This window comes from Narcine bancroftii, chromosome 14 (genome assembly GCF_036971445.1).
Source record: "Narcine bancroftii isolate sNarBan1 chromosome 14, sNarBan1.hap1, whole genome shotgun sequence".
NCBI lineage: Eukaryota > Metazoa > Chordata > Chondrichthyes > Torpediniformes > Narcinidae > Narcine > Narcine bancroftii.
In genome coordinates, this window is record NC_091482.1 from 1,049,978 (window position 1) to 1,062,898 (window position 12,921).

A 12,921-nucleotide genomic window follows, 5' to 3' on the forward strand; every position below is an offset into this window, starting at 1 on the left:
TATACAATCTGGATCGGGTCCGTAGGTAAACACCAGTATGAACCAGCTGGTGGTTGGGTATAAAACCACTCCTGGAGTATATGTGCTTGTTGGTAGCCCTCTGATAACAGGGGCACAGAGTCTAAAGGGTTAATGTCCTTATCTGGCCAGGCCTATGACTCCAGACCCTCATCAACGTGGGTGGCTGTGAAGCGCCACTCAGTTCAGGGGCAGTGAACAGCACATAGTAAAAGTTGGCCAGCCAGCATTTTGGGCATCCTGCTGAGCAATCCTTGCGTGCACAACAGTGGATCATGTTGACCCACATGACACCAGAGCAAACCCAGCCATACTGATAAATAATGCAAAGCTATGATATTAGTTTAGCCTGGTTAATGTGGCTGATACCTGTGGCCATTTGCCCCAATGAAGAGGCAGACTTACCCAATGTTATTGAAAGATTAAAAGAGGGACAATCTCATGGAAACTAAACAACCTAATGGTGCTGATCAGGGTAGAACTGAAGGCACGTCTCAGAATAAGGCAGGTTTGAGAAGAAATCTTTTATTTTCTTCGACCTCCATGTTCTTTGGCTTGGCTTCGCGGACGAAGATTTATGGAGGGGTATGTCCACGTCTGCTGCAGGCTCGTTGGTGGCTGACAAGTCCGATGCGGGACAGGCAGGCATGGTTGCAGCGGTCGCAAGGGAAAATTGGTGGGTTGGGGTTGGGTGTTGGGTTTTTCCTCCTTTGTCTTTTGTCAGTGAGGTGGGTGGGCTCTGCGGTCTTCTTCAAAGGAGGTTGCTGCCCGCCGAACTGAGAGGCGCCAAGATGCACGGTTGGAGGCGAGATCAGCCCACTGGCGGTGGTCAATGTGGCATGTAGATCGACCTCCATGTACATCAGTAACTAAACCCAAGGTCACTTCTGCAGATGTCAAATTAGCCTTTGATAGAGTCCTTGGTGGAGGATTCATGCACATCTTTGACCTCACAAGCGGAGGTGATTTAAGGTCCATTTGGTAGCAAAGAAAAGCAAAGCAACGTTCCTCAATGATTATCGCCCGGTGCCTCTGACATACATCATTATGAGTGCTTCAAGAGTTTAGTCGTGGCCCATGTCAACTCTTGGACAGCCTCGATCCACTACAATTTGCCTACAGTGGAAGCAGGTCCATGGAAAATGCCATTGCCCTACCCTGGAGCACCTGGATAACAGAAACACCCACATTCAATTCCTGTTTATTACCTCCAACACCAGAGTCCGAAACACACTCATCTCAAAACCGAGAAACAGCACTCTCTTCTGCAAATGGATCATGACTTCATAACCTATAAACCACAAGCAATGAGGGTTGGTGCCACCTTCTCCACGATAATCCTCAACACCGGCATCCCTATCTATACTCCCTATACACTCATGTGTGGCCCAACACTGTTGTAACGGCATCATCAAATTTGCAAATGACACCATCCTTACAGGACAGATCAAATCACGACGAGACAGAGTACGGGAAGGAGGAAGAGTCTGTTAGCACGGTGTCCCAGTGAAACGAATGAGCTGACCAATGATCTCAGGAAATGGAGAGGAACACTCATCCCAGTATATCCTTAATGGTGCACTTCCAAATTCTTCGGAGTGAATATCACCAATAACCACATTGATGTTACAATCAAGAAAGCACAACAGAGGCTCTATTTTCTCAAAAGTCTGAGGTCCCCAAGGTCTCTCAGCCATTTGTCCGAGTATCCTGTTTGGACGCATCAGAACTTGGGACAGGAACGACTCTGCACAAGACTGTGAGAATCTACAGAGAGCTGTCAGAGCAGGCTCAGGCCATCACACAAACCAATGTCCTCTCCATTGACTCCATCTGCACTTCCTGCTGTCTTGGAAGAGTTGCCAACTCACAAACCTCCACGTTCATGGACAGTTTCTCTTCTGCTGTGACCAGACTCTTAATTGGATCTCATACAGGCAAAATATGAAGCCCTTGGACTGCCTTTTACAATTATACTTTTCTCTGTTTTTTGCACGGTGGTTTTGTACTTTCATTATATCCTGCATTATTTGGCTATTGTCACACAATTCCCTATACTTCTTTATTTGTCATTATTGCAGTACCTCCTGTCTGAGCTGACTTGCCTAAGTAGCGCACAAAACAAGGATTCTTACTGCATTCTGGTACATGGAACAAATAAACAATTCAAAATTCTCCCTCAGAAGATGACGGATCTTTGGATTTCACGACCCCAGACAGCGATAGTGACCCAGTCAACGCATATACTCAAAACAGCGGAGAGGAACAGATTATTGAACACTGAGAAATCAAGAGACAGAAAAGTGACAATGAAATCAAATATCAACCATGATCTTTGATAGTGGATCAGCATGAGGGGCCGAATGGCTGCCTTACTTGTATTTCTTACGTTAATACAAGAGCCTCCTTGTTGGTGCTGCAGAGCCACCCTGAGTAAGCTGCGGCAAAAGGATTTGAGGGTGCACAGCCCTTGGTCGAGCTTTAGACTGAGAGCGACGGAAGACAGCTGGTTATCTCTTTCTACTGCCTATTGTTTCCGTCTGGATGAAGGACCTCAGCCTGAAACCCTGAGTGTCCCTTTGCCTCCACAGAAGCTGCTTGACCCACTGAGATCTTCCAGCAGATTTTTCTTTGCAGCCACTGCTGGAATTACTTTGTACCTCAGCACAGCTCTCAAACCCTTGAATGCGTCTCGCTAATGACCCCAGCATCCATGCCATTTCAAGGGAAGAGTGCAGATCAATGCTTCCTGACTGATTCCAGAATGGCCTAGCCCCAGTTTTATTGTTGTCCCTCTTGGCTGAGGATCCCTGTCAGAGGAAGTTGCTTCCCTCTACTGCCTGTAAATGTTGTTTAAAGAACACTGACGATGAAAGTGTGTTCTGAATAACTGAACATCCAGAGTGATTTTCCTTTGAAGAATGAAATTAGGACAAATGCTTTTCTAAGTCTCTGTGAAGCTGTTTTTACAAAACTCGTCCATAGCTGATGTGGCCTGGGACATAACAAGATTAATCATTTTATCAAATTCCTAGCACTGCCACCTCCCATACCCAGATGAACACACATTGACAAAGTTGCATAAAGCATCCTTTTCTTTGGCAAGGTAATTGATCTTGCGTCTGGAGGGCAGCATTTCTGGATTACGTTCCTCTCAACATGATTATTCAGGTTCTAAGGGCACCAGGAGAGAAAGCAATGTGAGGTCCTAGCCACTACGAACACGGAAACTTAAAACTCAGTACTCACATAAAAAGACAGTTGTCCAGATATCTTAAATTTAGACCTGCAGCAGAGAAACAGGCCCTTTCGGCCCACGAGCCTGTGCTGGCCCAATTGCACTGACTGACTTACAACCCCAGGTACACTTTGAATGGTGGTAGGAAATCAGATCCCCCGGGGAAAACCCATGCAGACATGGGGGAAAATACAAAGTCCTCACAGACAGCATGGGATTTGAACCCAGGTCTTGATTGCCAACCACGACATTCACCGTGCTGCCTCAACTCAAATTTGAATAGGAGCTTCAAATTCCATGAGATGTTGAACAATTTGTCTGCTCCAACCAAAAATTGCCAAAACTTATCACCAGAGATGAGATGTGAAGCACAAAGCGCTCACTTACTCCTGAAGGGATATGGAGAGTGCTGTGGAATGCATCAACCCTATTGGTTTCTGGCTCAATCTAAACTGTATATGCTTGCATGGTTACAGGGACGGGATGTGTCAGGCGTTAGAAGTTTTAGCTGAGTCTTGCAGATATGGAACCACTGCCCGCCCTGCTCACAGGAAGACTGACTTGCTTGGACAGAGCACAGAGCAGTGGGAGTTTACAAGACATTAGAGAACTCGTTTGGTCTTCAGAATCATTCAGGAACCTGTTCACAAAAGACCAAATTTTAGTGAATTTAATTTTAAACACTCTTGGGATAGGAATTCCTGAATTCTGGATCATTAGCCCCGTACTACAAAAGGCATAGAGAATTATGACAACAGATCAGTCGAGGTATTTTTGATGGTGTTGTTCGAAGTGGGAATGTTGGCCAGGGTACTGGTGTTCTTTGAGGAATGCACGCAGTTGGTTCGAGATCTTGCCCCGATTGACCATCCAGTATCCCTACTTGCTCAGCTCGTGGAGGGACATGCTGATGAGGAAGGGGAAGGAGGAAGAAGGAGAAGGAGGGATCTGTCACGTTACCTGTTGCCCTGTTGTGTCTTCACTCCTGAACGCAATCGACTCCAGCTCGTTACCTCTGCTGGTGAGAGCCCTCAGGCATGAGTCACGGGATTCAAACTTTTGTTCCAGGAAGTCGATGGCTTTCTTGGCTCTCTCCTGCACCAACTTGGCATGGTTACCACTGTGGCAGTCTGTGTCCTGGCCCTTAGCCAGACCATCCAACTCATTAATCACTGAAACATTAAACAGCACAGATACTGTGTCAATTCCACATCCAGTATTTGAAAAGGCAGGAAATGATCCAAAATGTCATTATATTAACACTTCCAGTATGAGACTACACAGACACAGTGAAATCTTCCCACTTATAAAACTACCCTCCAGGAGTGTGTGTAGAAATGCAGCATCCAGTAAAGTGACCCTGAATTCACCCAGGCATTGCTTAGCCCTGAAGCACAGGGCTGCAGCTTGGTGTTGCCTGGGTACCAATGTTCTTGCTCATCCTGTCTGATTAACCCTTTGACAAAATTAATCATCACAGACCCACACCCACTGAGGTTCAGAAACCCACGTGTAAAGGAACAGGTTAGTAGGTGAGACAAGATGACAACTGACAATGGTCCACACCAGACAACAATTCATTCACCTGCTTTTGGATGCTGGAGGGAGGTTCTGATTTTGCTGTATCTCCCAGAATCAGGAATAACACAAGATACTATATGAAACTTTAACAAGAGGCCAAGATTGACAGAGTTTTCACACCATTAATCCACATGCTGTTATGCACCTGGTTATTTATATTACTCCATGGCATGAGGGTACAAAAGTGAGTGAAAGTGATTTTGAAGCAAAGAAGAACAAGAATTCTTAGTATGCATTTGGTGTTTCATCTGGTGACACCAGTAATGAACAGTGGAAGTCTTGTGTTGTCTTGGGAGTAACCGTAACCCAGAATGGGCAATGATTGCTTACTGCATGTAGTAACTTTGTGTCCCAAACACTGAAATGCTGAGAACATAGGTCTGCTGTGAAGTCCCACCATGATGCCAGAAAATCAAAAGCTACAGATAATATCACAGCTTTTATCTGTGTTCCCATTTACGTCCATTTTATTTGGAAATCAGAATGTTCATCATCAACTTAATCCCACTCTCTCTCCTACTAGTTATGTCCTCAAGGCATTTAAAATATTTGTAAAACATTTCACTTTTACAAGACCTTGTTGATTTTGTCTGATCATATTATAATCTTCCACGTGTCCAGTCATCGCTGCCTTAAAAAGATTCCAGCAGTTTCGCCCAAAACAGGCCAAAATGCCTGTGGTTTCCTGCTTTCGTCACTCTCCCTTCTTAAATAGTGGGGCATTGTTTGTACTTTCCAATGTTCTGGGACATTTCCACAACAATGGGGACTTTGGAAGTTCACAACTAATGTATCTACCAACTTTGCAGACTTTCGGGTTCAGGGAACTCAACGACTTTAGGTTCATTAGCTGCCCACTTGTTTTTCTAAAATGATGGCAATTGGCTTTGTGAGAGAAATCAGAGAGTGGTAGTGGACAATTGCCTCTCTGAATGGAGGCCTGTGACTGGTGGTGTGCCTAACAGATCGTTTCTGGGTCTATTGTTGACTGTCATCAATATTACGATCTGGGTGATCATGTGGTAAATTGGATCAGTAAGTTTGCCAATGTCAATAAGATTTTTGGGATGTAGTGGACAGCAAGGAAGGCTTTCAAAGGTTGCAGAAGGATCTGGACTGGCTCGAAAAATGGGCAGCAAAATGGCTTCCTGTAGTAACCTGGGATATATCCTGTCCTGGGGATCTATCTATCCTTTTTTCACACCTCTTTATTTCTTGCACTAACTGTGAATATTTATTTATATTTCCTTTTACAGTATGTATTTTATCTCTTTTTTTTTGCCTTAGCGTACTGTTGAATATTTATTGGTGTTTAGCATGGCCAATAAGGTGAAGAACTCAAGGTCAGTACTCTCCTCAAGGGAACGATTTCACTCACCAGATTCTGTCACATTTTATCACCTGAACATTAATTATTGATGGGAGGAGACACATGATAGTGGCCGGTGGGGAAAACCAGCCCTCTCCAGGAAAATATGAAAAAAGTTAGGAAAAGCAAAGCCTAACAAAAATAAAATATAAGAAATAGAAGATAAAGATACAGAGAAGAGAAAGAAGATGGCTCCCAAGAAGGAGAAAGTAAAAGCAAATGGAAAAGAAGAAGTAGAAAAGTTGCCGGAGAAGATAGAAGAAGGCCTTACCTGCATGAAGGAACAGGAAGCTGTGGTGGCGAGGAGCGCCCGACCCTCGAGGTCAGTACCTGCCCTGTGGAGTCGCGACCCACCAGCCTGTGCACTACAAAAATGGTTCTTGGAGCCAAACAAAAGAGCGCAATCAAAGGAGAAAGAGGACACTGGCGGGAGGGGGGCTCAGCAGAGGAGTGGACTATCACAGAGCGAACAGCTGAGGGACGCCCGACACCAGGGCGTTCAGCTGGAGGACGAGGAATCCAGCAGAAGAGGGAGCGATGAAACAGATGAGGGAGATAGATGGCAGGATAACATCAAGAAGATCAACTTCAGGAAGCACAACAGACGAGTAGCCCAGGAGGGGAGGACCAGCAACGAGAGGCCCAGCAAGAAGAGGCCGACAAAATGATACAAGCAGCTCATCAGGAAAAACAGAAGAGACACAGATACAAGGAAGAAGACACAAACACAGATACAGACTCAGAAGAAGAGGAAGAAGAAGACCAAGACCTTCATAGAGAAATAGAAGGTAAAACTGATGGACAAAGAGAAATAGAAGGTAAAACTGATGGACAAAGAGAAATAAAAGGTAAAACTGATGAACAGAATATAGATAAAGCCTTTTTTGAAGAACAAATGAGATCATTAAAAGAATGGTTATCACTAGAGTTTAATGCAATTAAAAGGAAAATGAAAAGAACAGAAGATAAAATGCAAAGTTTAGAGCTGGTCATGACAGAAATAGGGAAAAGAGTAGAGAATGTGGAAGAGCGGGAAACAGCTGTAGAAATAGAAGTGAATGACTTCAGAGAAAAATTGGAAGAAAGTGACAAAAAAAATTAAAGAGACACAAGAGTTGTTAGGACAGAAAATTGATATGTTGGAAAATTATACTAGGCAAAACAACATAAATATAGTGGGCCTGAAGGAGGGTAAAGAAGGCACAGACCTGAAGGAATTTATAAAAGGATGGATCCCGAAGGTCCTGGGAATGACAGAAATGCAGGAAGAAATGGAAATAGAAAGGGCACACAGAGCATTAGCTCCGAAACCACAGACACATCAAAAACCAAGATCCATCTTAGTAAGATTTTTGAGATACACGACAGGAGAAAATATACTGGAATGGACAAGGAATAAAGTTAGAGAAGATAATAAATCATTGGTCAAAAAATATTTTTTTACCCAGACATAATTTGGACCCAATGTTGGATAAAACTGGACAAAAGACAAGTAAAAAGAATAAAGTAGCCAAATTTATGGTTAAATGAATGCAGGCAATGAAACTTGTGGATATAATGGAAGAGGCAACACCCAAGAGAGAAGGAATTTTCATATTATTCGAGTAGGCACAAAACTTACTCAAGGATTGATATGTTTTTGTTGTCGGCCCATATTCAAGGGAGAGTTAGGAAAACTGAATATAAAGCTAGACTACTTTCAGATCATTCACCCCTGTTATTAGCAATAGAACTGGAGGACATCCCACTAAGAACATATAGATGGAGGTTAAACTCCACGCTACTTAAAAGACAGGAATTTAGGGAGTTTATTGAAGGCCAAATGAAAACATATTTTGAAATAAACACAGGATCAGTGAAAGACATATTTATATTGTGGGACGCAATGAAAGCCTTCATTAGAGGGCAGATAATAAGTTATGTGACTTAGATGAAAAAGGATTACAATTGGGAAATAGAGCAGTTGGAAAGGGAGATAGTAAGTACAGAAAAGGAATTAGTAAAAAGGAATGATATAACGAAAAGGAGAGAATTGGCGGACAAAAAAATTAAATATGAAACGTTACAAACGTATAAGGTGGAGAAGAACATAATGAAAACAAACCAAAAGTATTATGAACTGGGAAAAAAAACACATAAAATATTAGTCTGGCAACTTAAAACAGAACATGCTAAAAGAACGATAAGGAAAAAGGACAAATAAATTACATATAATCCAACAGAGATTAATGAAAATTTTAAGGAATTTTATAAACAATTGTATCAAACTGACAATGAGGGGAAAGATGATAAAATAGAGGAATTTTTAACTAAATTGAATTGCCGAAATTGCAAGAGGAGGAACAAAACAAACTAATAAAACCATTTGAAATAGAGGAAATACAGGATATATTAAAAAAGCAGCTGAATAATAAAACACCAGGAGAGGATGGATTTCCAATAGAATTCTATAAAACATTTAAAGAGTTATTAATTCCTCCTCTCCTGGAAGTAATGAACCAGATAAGAGAAACACAAAACTTGCCAGATTCATGTAAGATAGCAATAATTACAGCAATACCAAAGACGGGGAAGGATCTATTAACACCAGCATCATATAGACCAATATCTCTACTTAACTCAGACTATAAGATAATAGTGAAATTATTAGCAAGCAGATTGGCCGATTGTGAACCTAAAATAGTAAAACAAGATCCAACTGGATTTATTAAGAAAAGACGAACAGCAGACAATGTCTGTAAACTTATTAATCTAATCCACTCAGTTCAAGGAAATAAGAAGTTGCACTAATACCTTAACCCCAAAGAAATAAGTCTGTTGCTCTAGATGCAGAAAAAGCCTTTGACAGAGTAGAGTGGAATTACTTATTTAAAGTATTACAGAAGTTCAATCTACCAGAAAAATATATAAATTGGATTAAAGCATTTAGGTAACAGTAAATGAATATGTATCGAGTCACTTTAAATTAAGTAGGTCAATTAGACAGGGATGTCTACTATCCCCCTCATTGTTCGCCTTAGCAATTGAACCTTTGGCAGAACTGATAAGAATAGAAAATAAAATAAAAGGGATAAAAATAAAGAAGTAAAAAATCAGTTTATTTGCAGATGACATCACAGTATACCTAACAGAACCAGAGGTATCAGTAAAAGAATTACATAAGAAATTGAAGGAATATGGAGAAATATTGGGGTACAAGATCAACGCAAATAAAAGTGAAGTGATGCCAATGAGTAACGCATACTATACAGAATTTAAAAAGAATCACCATTTAAATGGCAAGCTCAAGCAATCTGATACCTAAGAATCAGGTTAGATAATAACAAGCCACTTGTACAAACTAAATTATCAGCCACTAATAAAGAAATTGCAGGAAGACTTAGAACATTGGAAAGAATGACCACTAACGTTGATAGGGAGGGTAAACTGCATTAATATGAACGTGTTCCCAAGAATACAATACTTATTTCAAACGTTACCAATTCCTTTAACAGAAAAATTCATTAAGGAAGAAGAAAATAATAAGGAAATTCTTGTGGAAAGGGAGGAAACCGAGGGTAACATTAGATAAATTAGCAGAGAGGTATAATCAAGGTGATTTGCAGTTACCAAATTTTATAAATTATTATAGATCTGCACAATTGAGGTATTTATCAGATTTTTACCAGACAAGGGAAAAACCAGACTGGACGAGGATAGAACTAGATAAAATAGGGGAAAAGGTTCTGGAATATATACTTTATAAGTGGGATGAAAAGCTGGTGCAATATAAAAACTCACCAGTACTACATCATTTACTTAATACATGGAAGAAGATCCACTTAGAAAGGGAAAAAACGAATTATCAAATACCAAAATTATTATTGACGCAAAATCCGCTAATCCCTTTTACAATAGACAACCTTTCCTTTAGAGAATGTGAGATAAAAAGAATCAAAAGAATAGAAAATTGTTTTTTGGGAAATAATTTATTAAAATTTGAACAGATGAAGTACAAATATGGAATAACTCATGGTACAATGTTTGGATATCATCAACTGAAAGCTTATTTAAGGGATATATTGGGAAACAGCTTGAGATTACCTGAAGGAAGCAGCTTTGAATATGTGATTACAGACAGAATGATAATTAAAATATTTATAACCAACATGTACATTAAGCTGCAAGATAAGGAAAATGAAATAAACTATAAACCTAAGCAGAAGTGGGAAAAGGATCTAAACATAAAGATAAAAAATGAAGTATGGGAAAAGTTATGTTCTGGAACTATGAAGGATACAATAAACACAAGGTTACGCATGATACAGTATAATTGGTTACACAGGGTATATATCACTCCTCAAAAATTAAAAAAATGGGATTCAACATTATCAGAAAGATGTTTTCGCTGTAAGAAGGAAATGGGAACAACATTACATGCAACTTGGGCATGTACGAAACTGAATATGTTTTGGGAAGAACTAAATCAGATACTAAATAAAATTACAAAAAATAACCAGAGATATTTCTTTTAAGTAACTTAAGAAGTAGAGAATTAGGCCTCAAATTGGAAAAAGTGCAAAAAAAATTCATTATGATCGCCTTAGCGACAGCAAAAAAAAATGTACAATGTCAACTTGGAAAATGGAAGAGAGCCTGAGTGTACAGCAATGGTACATGGAAATGAATAAATGTATTCCATTGGAAAAAATAACATATAATTTAAAAAATGAAGTCACAATGTTTGAACAAATTTGGGAACCGTACATGGAACATATCAGAGAGAGGAGGAGTCACGCGATGGAGTAGTGGCCGGACGGTGAACTCCAGCCCTCTCCAGAAAAGTCGGGAAAAACAAGAGAAAACACAAAGGCACAGAAATAAAAGTTACAGAAAAGTGAGTATAAAGGTGGAAAGAAGATGGCGACAAAAAAAGAAAAGTCGAAAGCAACGGTAAGAAGAGAGGAAGAGAAGACAAAGGAGGGAAAAGGTGAAGGCCTTACCTGTCCGAAGAGGCCCGCTGAGGAGAGAGAAACCCGCTCCCTCAGGTCGGTAAATAATGGACTACAAAAATGGCTCGCAGAGCCGAACAAAAGTGCGCAACCGCGCATGCGCGAAGTTTCGCGCATGCGCGATGCGAATGAAAAAAAACACACCGACGGGAGGGGGGACCAGCTGGGGAGTCGATCTCCACAGCCGGCAACGACAGCTGCAGAACACCTGCAGCAAGAAGAGACCACAGAAGACAATAGAAACAAGATAGAAGAGGAGGAAAGGGCACCAAAGAAACAACAGATGGTCAACCCAGAGGAAGAAGAAGAGGAAGAGTATGGTGAAATAGAAGAAGAAAAGAGAGGCAAGGTAAAGGATATACTTGCTCTTATTAGAGGATACATGGAATCATTTAAAGAATGGCAAACACAGGAATTTAAGGATTTAAGAAAAAGAATAAACAACACAGAGGAGAAAATAATTAAAATGGAGATGACCTTAACAGAAATGGGAAAAAAAATGGACAAGATGGAAGAGCGGGCAGTAGCAGCAGAAATGGAGGTAGAAGACTTAAAAAAGAAATTGGAGAAATCTAATAAAAAAACTAAAGAGACACAAGAACTACTAGCTCAAAAAATAGATACAATGGAAAACCATAACAGAAGAAATAACATAAAGATAGTGGGCCTTAAGGAAGATGAAGAAGGCAAGAATATGAGGGAGTTTATAAAAGAGTGGATCCCTAAGACCCTAGGATGTCCAGAACTACAGCATGAAATGGAAATAGAAAGGGCACATAGAGTATTGGCCTCTAAACCACAACCACAACAAAAACCAAGATCTATTGTAGTAAAATTCCTAAGATATACTACAAGAGAAAAGGTACTGGAGAAGACAATGGAAAAAGTAAGAGAGGGCAACAAACCACTGGAGTATAAAGGGCAAAAAATCTTCATTTATCCAGATATAAGTTTTGAACTCCTAAAGAAGAGAAAAGAGTTCAATACAGCAAAGGCGATTTTATGGAAGAAAGGGTATAAATTTATACTAAAGCATCCAGCGGTATTGAAAATATTTATTCCAGGACAACAAAACAGACTATTCGCGGATCCAGAAGAAGCACGAAAATTTGCAGAACAATTACAAAAATAGACAGAGGGAGGAAGACGGGTAATGAGAGTTAAAATGATCACGACTGATATGTATGTGGGTAAAGACAAAAATAGACTGAGGGATGAAGACGGGTAATGAGAGTAAAAATGATCACGATTGATATGTATGCAGGTAAAGAGGTATAAGAGTGAATAGAGACAATGAGCATACATGAATGTATCTGTACTTAGAGGAAAATATAGATAGTATAGACAAGAATTAATAAGGGAAGGTAATGGAATAGAGAGAATAAGGAGGGAATTAAAAGAGGGACCTTTGTGACATATGAAAAGTGAAATCTTTTCTGGGGGAGGCGGGGTGGGGGGAAATAGCGGTCACTGCAAAATCAGTTGACGCTTGCGAGTGGATTCGCAAATCCAAATGGAGAGGGGAGATGTGGTTGTCCGACAAGGGATAAAGGACAACTCAGGAGGTGAAGGGGAGATTGGGGATAAATAAGATAGAAATAGGAGAATAAGGAAAATGTTAGATGTTGTAGGAATGTTGTCTTATAAAGAGTTGAAAATAAGAAAACAGAAATGGAAAAGGAGGAAAGGTAATGATGGAAAAACGGAAAGAGAAGATAAACAAA

General features: G+C 40.4%; 1 protein-coding gene across 7 annotated transcripts in view; it reads right to left on the reverse strand.

Moving 5' to 3' along the window:
* Positions 1-12,921, reverse strand: part of smg6 (SMG6 nonsense mediated mRNA decay factor) — a 340,784-nt gene that overhangs the window by 11,703 nt on the left and 316,160 nt on the right. For all 7 annotated transcript variants that reach the window (XM_069910299.1, XM_069910298.1, XM_069910296.1 and 4 more), the window contains one exon: positions 4,217-4,428. In XM_069910299.1, the coding sequence (XP_069766400.1) occupies positions 4,217-4,428 (212 nt within the window). The remainder of the gene's footprint in view (positions 1-4,216; positions 4,429-12,921) is intronic.